Source organism: Centruroides sculpturatus, unplaced genomic scaffold, assembly GCF_000671375.1.
Source record: "Centruroides sculpturatus isolate CEXI.00-Female unplaced genomic scaffold, Cexi_2.0 scaffold416, whole genome shotgun sequence".
In the NCBI taxonomy this organism is placed as follows: Eukaryota; Metazoa; Arthropoda; class Arachnida; order Scorpiones; family Buthidae; genus Centruroides; species Centruroides sculpturatus.
Genome location: NW_019384756.1, coordinates 289,620 through 307,157, shown reverse-complemented (window position 1 = coordinate 307,157; position 17,538 = coordinate 289,620). Strand labels below are relative to the sequence as shown.

General features: G+C 28.5%; 1 protein-coding gene and 1 long non-coding RNA gene across 2 annotated transcripts in view; one reads left to right on the top strand and one right to left on the bottom strand.

Annotated features, from left to right (window-relative positions):
• The window catches only part of LOC111628712 (oxysterol-binding protein 1-like), an 18,769-nt gene extending 1,638 nt beyond the window's left edge, over positions 1-17,131 (top strand). Inside the window, exons 2-3 of the mRNA XM_023372548.1 lie at positions 8,390-8,595; positions 17,040-17,131. Of these exons, the coding sequence (XP_023228316.1) occupies positions 8,390-8,595; positions 17,040-17,131 (298 nt within the window). The remainder of the gene's footprint in view (positions 1-8,389; positions 8,596-17,039) is intronic.
• On the bottom strand, positions 15,167-16,798 carry LOC111628718. The gene is made up of 3 exons (XR_002757210.1): positions 16,781-16,798; positions 16,609-16,709; positions 15,167-16,489 (listed from the first exon to the last, which is right to left on the bottom strand). It is a non-coding gene; the product is annotated as an uncharacterized LOC111628718 (long non-coding RNA).
• Positions 17,132-17,538: the final 407 nt, after the last annotated feature.

The following is a 17,538-nucleotide window of genomic DNA, read 5'->3' as shown; positions in this document are numbered from 1 at the left end:
GGTTCGATTCTCGTGTATAATTTTTTTTTTTAATTCATAAATACTTATAATGTATTTATTTATTTACTCATTCATTTATTTCTTATTATTTATTTATTTTAATTTAATTTCTACTATTCCAAGTCTAATATTTTTATACTTTTGTTGACAATAACAGCGCATTCTTGACACCTATGTGTCAACTTTCCCATCTAATTGTTATCACTAACTGGTGACTGATCTAATTCTCACTAGGAGCGTTTTTTCTATCGGAGTTCTTTTTCACTCACTTTTTAACAGTTCGTTTCTAAATTTCCACACAAATAGACGTATTTGTGTAGTAAAACTTATTTTGAAAAATTATTTTATAATCAAAAAATGTCGTCAAGAGAAGCAAGTTCTTTACGTTGTGAGGAAAAAACTGTTGATGATAACTTTTTATACAGTGATGTAAAATACTAACTTGTAAAGTGCAAAACTCAAATATAACCAAGAAAAACGAATATAATTTATTGAAGCAATATTATATAATTAAATAGCATTATCAGATGTACATGATCGTGAATGATACTTATGATAAAAACATTCAAAACAAAAATTCTGTCTACACCAAGAACAACAAATAAATGCTGCTTTTTTAAAGAGGTAGAGATTGGTTCAGTTAAGCTTTTGTTTAAGTAAAATTTCGGCTCTCATCAGTGTTTTGTTTATGTCCCCAATTCCCTAATCGCTTAATTATTTAACTATTTCTTAAGTAGAAATAAGTCGAAACCAGTTACTTTGTACTCGAATATTTGTAGTCTCAGGAAAAAAGTGGAAAGACAAATTTTTATGACAAATGGATACATAAATCGTAAATTCAAGGAAAGTAAATTATAAGCTTTTTCTGTACCTCGTGCATCTCATTCATTACATTTAGTTGTAAATGATGCTACCAAAGTAACAGTTAATTTTTTAACATTATACAAGAATTGTACACATTTTTTTCTACATTTTCTTATAGATGGGACATACGAAATTGTAATATCACTGGTTTAACATTGAAATCTAGGAGTAATATAAAATCAGAGAGCAGAATAAAAATATCAAATATTTAATGGATTTTTTTTAAACTTCTGTTAACTATACAGAACTATCATAAAAACATACCAGTAAATTTTTATCGGTTGGATTAAGTTATAAATCTACTCATGATTCACATAATCGGGCGAGGATGGCCAAATATCTAGCGGGCAGGCAGCTAACAGCCCACAACCAGTCCTGGATAGAATTGGATACAGTATACATGTAGCATCCAGCCAAGGTCCTAGGCTTCCACTGGCTAAACTGGGTGAGGTTGATGTAAAGCGCATGCACGAATCTGGCTTTTTGGATGCTGACAATATGGCGCTTCCACTCCACCACTAATATTCGAATATACAATAGCAATCTTATCTTTTTTTTTCACATGTAGTATAGAAATTTGTAATAAGATACATAATGCGGTTATAATAAAATATTGTGCGATTATTTTCATATAATTAAAATTAATATGTATTTATTTTTTAGAAAATACAAGGGAAGCGGTGCATCCACTGCTTCCAATGACAGCACACTACTGATGTTTTTATGTTTAGAGATAAACACTATTCCAACGTTACATTATTTTGTAATAGCTAGATTTCAGTGATTTTGAATGCTCCTAATCATATATCATTGTATTTGTCTTACAAGGAGAGGGCCGGACATTTGTGTCTCTGATTCAAATAAAATTTGGTGAGCATGTAGCTCTACATACAAACAGCTCTTTGTCCAAATAATGGGATCCATATTAATTTTTAGATATGGTAGTATTGTGTATTTGAAGTGTAACAGACATGAGCACACGAGGAAACTGTCTGTAAGATTAACAACTTAAAAAACACTGTGACAATGCTACCCTATTTTTGTATCAGAGTTGTCTTTTTTGTACATTTTCAGTAACATCTAAAGCTTATTTGCTTATGGTAACATAGTATGTAGCCGTGAGCAAAACTATCTGAAAATAAATAGGAAGAAATAAAGATTTTATTTAACCACATAAGAGAGTTAAATCTACAGAGACTTTGTTTTCACTAAACAGGAAATGATGTCACATTTTTTTAATTTCTTGTTTTATAAGCTTTAAACACAAGGAATAACTTAATAATAGTAATAATAATGCTAATGATAATAAAATAAGTTTGTTACACACAAAAAAATCATGTAGGCTCGAACCTACATCCTGTAGCTCCAGTGTCTAGCAACTTATCCACTTGGCTATTGCCATTACAAGAAGAAAAACTTTGAAATACTTAAAAGCTAAACGTTCAATTTTCAGAGGCCTATTTTTTGGAAATGTTTGAGAAGCGAGTCCTATTACTTGAACAAGGAGCTTTTTGTGTTTAGGACTACATGTTCATCAACTTTTGTTTGAATCGGAGACCCAAATGTCTGGCCCTCTTCTTGTTAGTAACTGTTATCAATAAATAAATACACACACACGACATTGTATTTAAGGAAAATTAAAGTGACCTTTATTTCATCTTGATGTGTCCACTAAAGATCAAATTATATTTTAGTTCAAATGAATCTCTCTTACAACCTTCAAAAAATAGTATCTTGATAAATCATTTATTTTGAGATATTTAAGGTGGCAATAGTTATAATAAAAGTTTTTTAAACAGATATATATCATGCAGATATATATATATATATCTGCATGATATAAAATAATGAAATTATATTGTAGGGTGTCCCTTATTTTTTGAATTTTTTTTTCTAACACATATGGCCTAGTTTTGTTTATTTTGCCCTTAAATACTTGCACAATAAATTTCAGCTCATTGTGGTCACTAGAACCCGTGCCGACTTGCATCGAATCACGTCCATACATGTTGGCTAGAGAAGTGGCGCGTATTTGCTTTGTTCGCCATTCTAATCCAACTCGTCGGTCTATTAACACATATAATTTTATTTTCACAGATGTCAGTGGAATTACAAAGCACTAAAAAACATATTTTCTTAGTCGGAGAGATAAACCACCAAATCACAGGTGCAAAATTACCGTCAAATTGGCAAGTACTCGCAGTTTTGTTTTTTTAACATTCGCGAAGTTAAATTAACTGTGAGTGAAAGTGCAAATCTTGTAATACGCAAGTGTATCATATTTTGGGAAAAAGCTAGAATACCTTCAAAATCTATACCTGTGTCAAGAAATGTGGATCTTTATCACATATGGAAAGAGTTGCAAAAAAACAATAAGAAAACTCAAGATCTTTATAACTGCTGTGAGAAAACTTTCCAAATAGATTAAATGACTTATTTGATATTGCACACACCGATGCCCTCAAACTTATGACAATAGAGGAAGATAAAAATTCTTACAGAAACTGTGAGAACCAGGGCGTCTGGGCTGCTTGGCAGGTGTGGATAAAAATTGGCCGAAAAAGAAGAAAGGGCAAGGCAAAGAAAAATAGAAGTAGAGAGAAAAAGGCTCAAAAATATTTCTATGAAGGCTGCATCGACTTCAATATTGCACGATTTATCACCACTCCAGGAACTATATAACAGTTTTCATAGCTCTGACAATAGTCTGGATGAGCTTTTTTCTCAGGAATCGAATACTGTACTGTCTTAAGCTAGTGTAAAAAGAGGAAGAATTTATTTCATTACGCCTAAACTAGTTGCAGCTTTATACAGATGTCAGTTGAGCATTAGAGATTACGTTTATATTCTTCACGCTACAGTGGAAGCACTAGTGCTTCGTATTGATGAATTTTCAATCAACAAATCTTCACTTCAACGAATTCAGACACAAGTGAGGAAGGACAGAGCAGATGCCATAAAATCCAATTTTCAGGATGATGTGCTAGAAGTAGTCACCATTCATTGAGATGGCAAATTGTTACCTGGCTTGAACATTAGAAGTTCTAAAGAAGAGCGCCTACTGATTCTTATTTCATTTGGAGAGAGGGAACAACTGCTTGCTGTACCAATACTGGACAGTTCTTCTGGTAAACACCAAGCCAAAGCAGTTTCGAATGCGCTCTATGATTGGAATTTAAATGACAAGGTACAAACAATGTGTTGTGACACAACAGCGTCCAATATGGGTTGCTTAAATGGAGCTTGTGTGCTATTAGAACAAAAGCTAGAAAGATAGCTGTTACTCTTTGCTTGTCGCCATCATATATACGAGCTAGTTTTAAGAAGTGTGTTTGAAATAAAAATCCCCCAAGTTACTAACATCCCTGATATTCTGATATTCAAAAAATTTAAAACTTCACAAATGTTAAAAAACAAAACTGCAAGTACTTGCTGATTTGATGGTAATTTTGCACCCGTGATTTGGTGGTTTATCTTTCTAAGAAAATATGTTTTTTAGTGCTTTGTAATTCCACTGACATCTTTGAAAAATAAAATTGTGTGTGTTAATAGCCCGACGAGTTGGATTAGAATGGCAAACAAACCGAATATGCGCCACTTCTCTAGCCAACATGTATGGATGTGATTCGATGCGTGTCGGCACAGTTCTAGTGATCAAAATGAGCTGAAATTTATTGTGTGAGTATTTAAGGGCAAAATAAACAAAACTAGGCCATATGCATTAGGAAAAAAAATTTCAAAAAAATAAGGGACACCCTATTATATAGTTATATAATAATCAAAAAGAAATAGCTTAAAAGATTTTAAGACTTACTATAATTTCTATATGATTACATGTTTTAACATATCTTTTAAATAGTAATGTCTGTTATACATTATAATGTATTATATTAGTATCTTTTATTTTAATATACATTTACACTACATAACTTGAACTTGTTTAGAAATAACCATATTTAAAGTTAAAATGAGATAAAAAAATCTCTTGTTTGTACAATAATCCAAAATTAATTAAAGTTTGTTATTTCTATCTGAATGATTATTCAGATTTTCATTAATCAAAATTATAATGTTTAATTGCAAATCAGAATGTTTTATCTTAGTTTTGTTGATGATCAAAATATATGAATGATAAATTAAATTAAAAGCTAACTGCTTCTTTAGCTAGTCAAGCTCTTTAGAATAAATGTTTATGGCCTGTCTTAGGCTAGCTTCAATTTAAATTTGTGTTGGGCTAACATCAGTTTAAATTTGTGATAGATTTAAACTGATGTTGGTCCGGACAGTCTGGAAGCATTTCTTTTGGAATAAATAATTTGGCTACCAAATGCAGTTGTCACATCTTTATTTATTGTTTGTCATAAAAAACTGGTTCCATGATTTATGCAATATGAAGATCAAAACATATTGATTAAAGTAAGTAAATGTCAAATTATAACCAAGAGAGTGTTTGTAGTTTTGAGTTTATTGTTATTTTAAAAACCATAAGTGCAAATGTAATTAAGAATTGAGCTGATACATGAGTAACTGATTTGAACTGATATTGAACAAAAGAATGATTTCAAAATCATTCTATTGTTTGATACATTAGTTCATATTTTAAAAATACCTTATTCAAATGTTCTGTTTCATAAGCTGTTCCAAAAAGATAGTAAATTCAAAATGTCAAACTGATGATGGTTCTATCAGAGCCAAAAACTTTAAATATAAATTATTAAATTATATTTGTATTTAATTCATAGCTGTATCACTCTTATTTCTGTATATTATCAATAAAACATTCTAAATACAGTAGCCCCTCGTTACATCACACTTTTTGGGAGACAAAGAAAAAGCATGATTATCCAACGGTGCAATATAACCAAATACTAAAAATTATGGACTTTACTAAACAGATTATACATGCTATGGAATCTCTATCCTCTATTGTTTCATCAGCAAGTGTTTCTGATATAAAATAAGTTTAGTTCTCAATACTGAATTTTATTTTTGGTTATATTGTATTAAATGACATTTACATAAACATCGATACCATGAATGCCTATTTAGTATTATTGTATTCTATTCTACATTGCATTTAAAGAAAAATACTGTTGATATAAAAACAAAATATCAGTTACAATTTTATTATACAACACTATATTTCATAATAAATTGTTTATTAAAAATTTGTGTAATTTATATTTTTCAATAAAAATTATAAATACAGTAATTGAAAATTTAAAAATAAATACTTAACATAGAACATCAAAACTTAATTACAGAGTAAAAATTCTCTAAAAAGCAAAATAAAGTTACTACTGTATAAAAATTTTAGAACTTTCTGTTCAAAAATAAAGAAATCTTTTCCTTACACATTATGCAATTTCACATCTTTATGTGAATTGACTATATTGTACCAATTTATATAAAGGTATAAAATTTCAAATTCACAGAAACTTGTAAATGAGGAGGCAGTACTTAAAACCATAAACAACTTTTAATATCAAAAGGAAACATCAATGATAATTGATCTGTCCACCTGTTTTGCTTCTTTAGATCTTGACAAATTCATCTGCAGTGGTAGTTTCAAGGGCAATGGTAACAATAAAATACCGTATTTCGTTGCAAAAAGAAATTCACTGGCAATTGATAATTTAAAATTTATTGACTCGAGTGCTTTTAGAGGCCAAAAAATGTGATATATATCCGAATATGTGATATAACAAGGGGCTACTGTATTTTATACATTTTTGATAATGTTAATTTAATATTATATAAGTATACACATGTACACACACAGTAGATATTAACTGTATTTGTTATTTTATAATGTGGGTTCAAGATCCTTTCTGGAGAATGCAAAGAAATGCTTAATTAATATTATTATTTACTATTGAATACAACTACTGTATTGAATGTGTGTAATATTCTATTCATTACTTTCAATATAACATAAAATTTACAACTTCAGTGTTTATTTCGTTATTGCATTGTAAGTTATCATTGTTCATGACAGTATTGTCACTTCTTTCATCAATATTTGATATTATTTAGTGGTATTATTGTGTGCTATTTTACTTTTGTTTTGTTTGAAATATAATTAGACTGAAATTTTCAAATTGCAGACCTATACATTCCCATTATAACCTGTCTTCCCATCTAATCTTTGTTAATCTCAAGAATGTTAGATTAGTTAGATCAGTTAGATCAGTGTTTCTCAACGGGGCGATATCACCCCCATGTGGGCGTTTTTCCATGTTGAGGGGGCGATTAGTAACAATTTATATTGGGGGCCATATAGTAAAACATTATATTAAGAATAACTATATATTTTATTCGTTATATCGTACAATAATTAAACAAATAACATACTAGTCACTAGTCTATTCAATGCAGTATGAATTTGGCGTTAGTCTTGGCCCTCAGCATGGGAATTTATAGTAAAGGGGGCAATACTACGTAACAGTTTTATTGAAGGGGGCGACGATTCGTTAGAGGTTGAGAAACACTGAGTTAGATGGATGAAAATCCATCTAACTCCATTCTGTGGTGGGCCATGCCCATATGGCTCAGCTGAATGGTGATGTCATAACTCATCACAGAGAGCAACATTTGATATGCAATCCTATGCTGTAAATGTTGTATCTCTGAATGATGCTGCTTAGTTTCTTATCATGCTCACCATCAAGCAAAGAGTTATTCTTGTTCAGAAGAGTCTGGATGTATCTCAAAAATGGAGGACACCCAGCACCTCACCTAATAAAGTGAAAGATGAATTTCCTGTATGTGATTTACTGTGTATCTGAGGGAAAACTCAAAATCAAGTGTATATAAAATGAGAGTTTATTAAAATCTTTGGTAACTCTCTCAATGCCTGTGCAATGTGTAATCTGCCTGTGATGTTATTACTTCATTCTGGGAAGCTCCTCCCATTTCTCTGTCCACCATAGAACCACTTTATGATTGCACTGTATATATAAACTTAAGTGATTTCCATTAAAATTTTTTATTCTTACTTTATAGAGTGATAAATTTGATATAGAATTGATCTTTTAAATATAACTGAGATCAAAAATATATCACTCAATCCTCTAAGGTATAGAATATTCATGTGATCTCACATTTTAAAAATTTAAAAAATTTATATTTTGATTCATTCTGAAAGATTTTTAAAATTAAAATTTGATTAAAAATTGTAGCCTGGCATTGTGGTGATGTCACAATAATTATATAATAAATTTTTGTTTAATAAAAAGTCTTGGTTTTATTAGAATAGAATACATTCTGAGAAAATTACCGATCGGTAGGCTTTTAAGAAAAGTGTAGAGGTTGCAAGAATTATTTTTACATAAAAAGGAGAGAACATCTTTTTCAAAAGTTTGAGAACCACTACTTTAAACTATAATAATGATAGAATGACAGTGCAGATTTGTATTTTTATATAATTTTAAATATTCCCTACTATAATTTAAAATGTTTCTTCTCGGCATTTAATATTATAATTTATCGAATTATTTTAATTGGTTTTTAATTTTTATTACAGAAATCAAATGGAGATGTCTCATACTTGTAGAGGAACAATTAGTTTAGTCAGTGCTGTTATTCACACAGAAGACTCGTGTAACTTTGTAATTTCTAATGGCGGAACACAAACATTCCATCTGAAGGCAACAAGTGAAGTGGAGCGTCAGCGCTGGGTTACTGCTTTAGAATTAGCAAAGGCCCGAGCTATTCGTATGATGGAATCAGGTAAACTTGTTTTAAAATTGGAATGAAACCTAATTAAATTTTAATGAAAATATTGATAAATTGAAATGCTTAATAATTGGTTGTAATTAATAGAAATTGTTGCTAAATTTTTCTTTCTTAGAATTTGACAAGAAAGCATAAAAGTGCCTATATTATAAAAATGCATATTATACAAACATGCACAAATAATTAACACTTAATTAAACTAAACCACTGTTGTTTATAGTGTAGCAAATTCATTTATTTCTGATAAAACTGATATGATAATTTCTAAAGAAAAGATTAAAATTTTCTTTAAATAGTATTTGAATTTGATCAATCATTGAAAATAATTGTTTTAATTTTTTGTTTATCGTTATTTTTCTTTAAACAAAATTTTGTAAACTATTAGCTCTTAATTAAGTGTCATTGATAAAGAATCAAAGAAAAAATACTGGATAAGCTACTAAAGAGAAATTTCTGAATTTTCTCTATAATTGAAGTGGAGTATTAGTGAAGTTTATTATATGATGCTTACAGAATTGTGTTTATTCATTGAATTTGCCATTTTTCATTAATTGAGATGAGGAATCCAAAAATATAATAAAAAATGAGGGTCCATGGCTTTGTTTTCAAGATATAAGGTCATTTAATGAGCACACATGACAAAGCAGTATCGCACAAATTGCGTGACGTTGTCATGTGATTTTTTACCGTCGCTAGCATGTTTTGTATGGGCTTATAGAATCGACTTTGTCCTCAAAATTTAATGGATTGATTTTGATGAAACTTTGCCATTTTCCATTAATTGAGATGCGGAATCCAGAAATGTAATGTGGGTCCATTTAAATGTAAAAAATCTCGCAACAAATCACTTAACTTTCCTGGCAACATTTAAATTCTGGTGGAGCTATCTGTTACAATATTTCATTAAAAAAACTGTTTACATTTTTAATTATTATAAAATGGCAAAAAGCTTAATTCTGAGGATAGGGATTGGTTTTATAAAAAATTGTAAATACTAATAATGAGTGTAATTGTCATTAAGTCCGACCCTACTTGAGATATGACACATGACTACCCTTTATCTTCTCACTCTGTTGACTTAAACCACAAAATTTAATAGCATGAATCTTTCTAATACACAAACCTCCCTGCAAAATTTCAGAAATTTTTGACAAAAAGCATGGGAGTTATTAAGCTTCAAAGAGTGTGAACAAAATCATGCTCTTTCACATGCACATTAATTTCCATACATACAGAAAAAAAATCCTGAATGTTTTTGCATTTCTCGACATTTCAAGGTCCCCTAAGTTGAAAATTTTTTAAATCATGCCGGGTCATTTTTTTTACCAATTGCCCTACTTTCCCTCTGTTATATGTATCAGAGCCAGGAAAGTAAAAATATGAGTCCTTGACTTTGTTTTCAATATACAAAGATATTAAAGTGACATTGTTCGTGGTCTCTGTGATGAGCGCATCTAATGGAATTTAGGCCTAGGATCAAAAATAAAAACAGTATTATGTGCAGCTAACAGAAAATAGGTGAAATAGACAAATAAAACACAAGAACAATGCAATTATTATCAATTGCTTTGTTCTTGGATTGCCTCTCCATGTCGGCATATGCAAGGATCATTTCTCCATACCCCACCAGTGCAAGGATCGTGTCTCCCATGGCCAGCAGGTACAAGAATAGCCTCTTCTGTGTTTAACAAATGCAGGAATTGCTTACTTCCAGCTCTGCTTTAATTCTATGGTGATACAACAAAGTCGCATGATATCCTAATAATTTTGTTGATAGAATAAAATAATTATTTTGTATAATCATTTTAATATAAAACCATGAATATTTTCACTCAGTTCTTTATTCATCTTGTTGTGTTTGTCATGATATGATATTATGCTGCCATTGTTTTCTTAGAGTTTGTAATTTTCTTTGTAATTCTATAATTATGATTAATTTAAAATTAATATTAATTATTTTATAGCCTTTTGTTTATTTTTGTTGTATTGGGGTGGCAATTATTGTCCTTAGGACTTTATATTAATGAATAGAGAATCGTGAATTGCTGACTGTTGTAAGTTTTCTTTCACTGTTCCCATTATAATTACCTACTGAATAGTGTAATAACATAGAATCATTTTAACATTTCATCTGTTTCTTAGTGTAATTGAGTACAAAGTCATGTGTTCATATGACAAATTGTAATTACAAATTTATGTAATAAGTGATGCTAACAAGAACTTACTGTTTTAATCAGAGTAAATTTACTCTATATAGCTTGCTTCAGTTAAAATAATACTCTCATATTAATATTAATCTCAATGTTAGATGATAATAACATTTTAGTTATTATTATTTTAGTTTTAATATGAAATCAATATTGTCATGTTGTTTTTTCGAAATAATGTAACAAAATTGATTGAAAGAAAATGTCAGTCATAATTTATGAGTTAAAATGTTACATGTTTTGTTTAATGTCCACTGTTCAAAAATAATAGCTTTAATTGTATTATTGTTTTAACCTGCTTATAAATATTTATTTATATTTATAAAAATATATTATTAATGATATATAAAATTCAGCGAATCCTTGTTAACATATATTTGGATAACATAGCAAATATATTTCTAGCTAGAAAAAACAGAATTTTATTTTAAGTATTTAACATGTATTCCAAATTAATTTTTAAATCTTATTGCTCAATATTTGAGTATAATACAAGTAAATCATGCATAGTTCTAATTGGAAAAAATATATAGNATGAATACTTATGATAAGTCAAGATAATTTTTTTGTTGTACAAAATCCACACTTTTTCGAATAACTTCAAATGCTATGATTAATGTGAGTCAAATATTTAAAAATGCATGGAAAATATATTATTAATGATATATAAAATTCAGCGAATCCTTGTTAACATATATTTGGATAACATAGCAAATATATTCCTAGCTAGAAAAAACAGAATTTTATTTTAAGTATTTAACATGTATTCCAAATTAATTTTTAAATCTTATTGCTCAATATTTGAGTATAATACAAGTAAATCATGCATAGTTCTAATTGGAAAAAATATATAGCAGAAGAAATGTAAGACTACGATACATTATGAAACTACAGTGCAATCTTGCTAGTCAAAATTAATTTTGTTTGTTAGGTATATTAAATACTTGATAACTCAATCAAAAACTTCAGACTAGGAGGTGTTAAAGAGAATTAAGACAAATATTTTAATCAGTGGAAAAGCAAACAAAATTATTTTTGTTTGCTTTTCCACTAACTGTTTCAGCAAAAAACAAAAAGAAATCATGGACTAATATTTAAAACACACTAAATTTGTCTGTTCTTTGACTTACTTTTTTAATACACATCTCCAGTAATTTAAGTGACTATAAAATAATTAGTTCATATTAATGAGAGTGCTTACTGTGATAGATTGATTGTTAAAGTTTTGTTTATTTATTGTTTGAAAGCTAAAATTAATTCCTTTTAATATTTTAGTCTTGTTAGAGTCTATTTTCTTTTTAAATATATCTTAAAATTTATACTAAAAGAACATTTATATACATTTCAAAAGAAATCAAGAACATAAATTACTGAAGTAAAGTTGTTGACATAATTGTCAAATGACTAGAATCTGAAGCTTATAAATATAATTTTAAGTTTCTTTCAATGTTCTCTTACTTTAAATGTTAGATTTATTTTAAAAAATTGTCCGTAGAAATACCACTATATAATGAAATGATAATACTGTATGTATTACACAAATTTTTTGTGTTAATTTTTATTTAAACTTTTTATTTTGTATTTATCATATTATAGTCATTCTGAAAGATAAGAGATGCATATGAATATGAAATGTTTATTTCACAATTTACTATAAAAAATATGATATTGTGGAAGAAATAGATTGTGATATAATAATGTGATAATAGATATGATGTCACAATGACTGAACTTTAAGCACAAAAAATATTTGTTTTTCTAGTTTCTTGGAATATATGCAACAAGGATTTACTATATAATGATCAATATAATTAAACATTTAAAAAACATTTAATTATATTGATGTCTTTTTTAAATTGGCTTTTGTTAAAGTTTTTAATAAACCTTACAGGCTTGCAATGAATATTTACAATTAGCTCAAACACAAGGAAGAAAATGGCAAAAAATGTTGCAACATGAACATGAACAACGTTTAAGGTTAGAGGACATGGTAGAACAACTTGCTAAACAACATTCACATTTAGAAAGAGCTGCGAAGGAAGCAGCTGCTACTTCAGGTGTAAATTCTCCAGGTAAGTTATTATTTTCCGTAATAAATATACAACAATATTAAATATACATTTATATAAAACCATACTTTCCATTTACAGTAACTTACAAATTTTTTTTATTTTTTCTTTTATTAAATAGGGGTCCTTTTAAATTAATTTTTTCAGTTGTTTCTGTTGTAAGTTTTTGCAAAGTAAATGATTAAAGAAAAAAAAGCTATTGTTTTTGAATGTGTTATTAGTGGACATTAAATATTACATGTTTATTTGATCAATAACATTTTTTTTTTGTAATTATGTTAAACAAAATATTCAGAATACAACATTATAAATTAACCAGATATTAATATGCTGCAAAAATATATTTAAAAATTTAATCCTGATTTTAGATTCAATTTATATTTATTTTAATATTTTTGCTTGGATTCAGTTTAACTTTTTATTGTTTTAATATTTTAATTTCAATTTTTTAGATGTTAAGTAGTAATTCGTTAATGTTGCCAATAGACTTTATTTTGAGATTAATATTTGGGAAAAATGCATGCATAAAATAGTGTGTAATTGTGAATGGAACTAGAAATTTTAAACATATTGGGTTGTTTGGAAAGTAATTTGGTTTTTTTAGCACTAGAGGGATTAGTTGTATTTTTACCCACTAATTTCATTCTAAATCGTATTGTCATTATATATTTTGACAGCTGACATTTCAAGGCATATTTGTAAAAAATTTTGTTTGGTTCTTTGCTTTTTTTTTTTCTTTGTCCCCCATTAAATATGGAAAATCAAAAGCAGCATATTTTGCTTTTTCATTACTGAAAAGGTAAGAATGCTGTTAAAGCAAGAAAAAATTGTGTGACAGCTCTGGTTTGTGCTTGGGCCGATGGGCTGGCTTGTATGTTTCCATGTTTTCTTTGCATTGATAACACCTGACAGGAGTCGCCTTCCTTTAAAACACCACTTGGAAGGCACATTTCCTTGATTGCAGATTGTGTTGCATGCCAGTATCTAAAACCAATGAATTGATACACAAGCACATTGAAAAAATTTATTTGCTTTTTAGAGTAATTCATATGCTACTCAGTTACAATTTTCTTTCTTTCTTTTTTTTGCTTGCATAATTTCCATTTGTATAGTATATGAGCTACTTGAAACAAATATTAATATTTTAAACTTTGTATTATATAAGTTATATTTTTTTACAAATGAAAAAAGTCAGTCGAATATTGTGCAATGTTTCATAATTTTTGCTGGGTAATAGCAAAAAACATACCTAGTCTGGCATGCGTTCTAGGTGATGTGACAATATTTGTTTAAATTATAAAAGCTATTTTCTATAAGTGTAGAAAACGTATGTGATACACATAAAATTTTGGTGTGAAATGGCCTTTATAGGTAAATATATTTTGATATGTAAATTTATCAAAGTGTCCATTTTGTAAGAAATTTTTTTAGATACTAATAAAGTATTTTTTGCACTTTACATTTTACCAACAGTAAAATTCGGTGTTGGAGTTGCTAGAGTCAAAAGAATTTTTCCAACTCTGCTCTAAAACATCTGACTCTGGCGACTGACTCCACAACACTGGTTATAATTTAGTTTTATTATTTATTTTTTTTTTATACATTCAGTCATATAAATTATATGTCTGGTATTATTAAACATATATACACCATAACTTTTAAATCTTACCATTTGAGAAATCTTTGTGTTTTAGCCTAATGAAATTATTTTGTAAAATTGTAATAGAAGCAAAACAGAATCACCAATCCAGAAACCTCCAGTCTGTAGAATCAAACAAAACCATAATCCAAATCTAACCAATACAAAACTATAAACCAAAAATCTATAGAAATAAAGGCCAAGAAATTTGTTTTTTTGTCACTATTTTATGCTTGTATGTTCCTGATTATACTTGATTGATGCTTGACTAATTGTCTAATTGTTAGCCAAAGGCCATAGAATAAAATCAATACAGTAATTTTACACAATATTAATAATTGTTGTTAACTTAGTTTTTAGATTTGTTTTTTCAGTTTGTAATGAATACTTATGATAAGTCAAGATAATTTTTTTGTTGTACAAAATATTAAATTGAAAACTATATTATGATGATAAAAGGCATTCACTTCAATAATAAGATAAATTATACTTTATTTATTACAGAATAATTTTTGAGAACATATGTGAGATATGCAGAGGGTCAGGGGTTACTCTTTTCTGACCACTTACGCTGCAACAGGTTGGTAAAGCCAGATCTTATGGTTGTAGGATGGCTAGGAGGGCAAAAAGTGAGTGGGGAGTGCATTGGTAAGCTGACAGGCATCCTTTCAACGACAGTAGACAGGTTTAACAAAATAAACAAGCATTTATTTGAATAATTAAGCTAGGATACAGGAGGCTATAACAATACATAGGATAAATGTGGTTAAATATAAGTTAACTAACAAAAGAACTAAGGCCGCTCTAACAGCTCTATCGGCTATCCTGAGAGAGAGTTCACAAAGCTCTAAATACAAATACCTCTATGAGGATATGACTAATATATGTTCGTTGAATGGGCCGTATGAATTGTAGTCGCACAGGGACTGTAGAGTGGCGATGGAAGTGTGAAGTGTCTGTCATATGGCGATGTCCTTTCGGTCGCTATGTCCGGTGTATGGAGACAAGATGCACACATTGATAAGTATAACTTCCTTTGGTCGCCCTGAACTTCTGGGGGCTCAAGCTTCGTGGAAAGGAGTCACGTGATCGACTTCTGTTGACACTAATGGTGCATTCCGATCAATTAAGTGTCAACTTTCCCATCTAAGTATGAAAACAGTCAGTGACTAATTGTCTAAAAGTGAACAATCGATATACTTCTCACCAAGAGTGTTTTTTTCATCGGAGTTGTTTACAAAGGTTTTTTTTTTTCGACATTGCATAAAAATCGTGGATTTCACACATAAATAGAAATGTCACTTTTAAAATAAAATTTTTAAACAATTTAAGAGTAACTTTAACTTTAAATACAATTTTTAAATCTTAAGTAAGAAAAAGAAAACTGCTGACATAATTTGACTTCTCCTGTTACAAAAATGATTTAAAATGAGTAAAAACACTAATTAATTGTAAGAATTCATATTTACTAATATAAATTTTTTTTTGGAACTTAAAAGCTTTATCCTCAAATTGTCTTAACTCTTTTTTCAGATTCAATTGAACAGCTTTTATAGTGCATATTTAAAATAATTGCTATAGCAATGCATCTTTTTGTAAAACAAATCACTTGATAACATAAGAATAAAAATTAATGAAATATTAAAATTATTACATTAGTAGATAACACTTCAGTATTGCATTACTGGTAAATCAGTTTATCCATAATCAATTATAAATACATGTACTGGTAATTTGATATTTCTTTTACTGATATATTCAATAAAAATAAGTAGATATTTAGTAATGTTTTTAAGCCAGATATTTATTTATATGCACTTTCATGAATGTTTAGATATTTATACATTGTCATAGACATTGTTAGCGCCATTTATCTTTTAAATTATTACTTTGCAATTCTTTTCAGTTTTTAAAGTATCATATTACTCCACTGTGCTGGATAGTTTGAAGATTTGTTTTTTTACTTGTAATAACTAGAATGGAACAGAGTTTTAGTTGAGCAACTGTTTAGTTGACAGAGATTTTTGTTTTCTACAGCACTGGTCTAGTGGCAATTATTATACTAAAAACATCAATTACAGAATTAAAATACCTTATTAAGCTTTATACTTGATTTTATGCTTTTTCAGTTTTGTTGCCATTTTATTACTTTTTGCCTATTGGATGCTCCCAAAATTTCATATACTTTTCAGGCTATAAAGGCCATTATACTTTTAGTGCTTAATGGTAACTTTACTAATTATACTTATTTTTTGATATCTCACCTCCTGAAGTTTGGCCAGTCTTATTGTTAACAGCCTGTATAAAACACATAAACAAAAAAAAATAAAATCAATAAAATAAAAAATAAATAGCTAAATACTACCAATAACTTTCCAAAAAGTAATCTGTGAATCATTTAAATGAAATAACATTGTAAAGTCTTGTTGCTCATCTTTTTATATGCTACTAATAATGAAGTTATGCAATTAGAATTTTGATCATTATTATTAAGTTTAAAATAGTACTCAATGTCTTTAATAGGTATACACTCAGATGATGATGAATTTTATGATGCAGAAGAACACACTGCTGCTGATTTTGTGGTAACTATTCCAGGAAAAGGTCACAGGTAATAAATACACTTTTTTTTATTATATATTCAGTTATTTTATAAATATATTCATTATTTTGAAAATAAAATTTTATATTTTACATGTGACTAGTTTGGCATTATTACTATATATATATATATACATATGCAGTCAGTGTCTGACTTAAGACACTAAAACTAGATGTAGTTTTGGTATGTACTAAAAGTTATTTTTGAGTGCCAGCAATTGGTTGCTCTGCTAATGGCATAATACAACAATTAAAACTTAATACAATACTGTAATGGACAATAAACATGCTTTATATAACAATAACTGGTAAGCTTATTCATATTTAATTATGATTTTAGTTTGTGCCATTATCACTCTAGAAGTGAAAACAAAAATAATTTCTATAGAGCTGCTTAGTCCCCAATTATTATTATAATGTG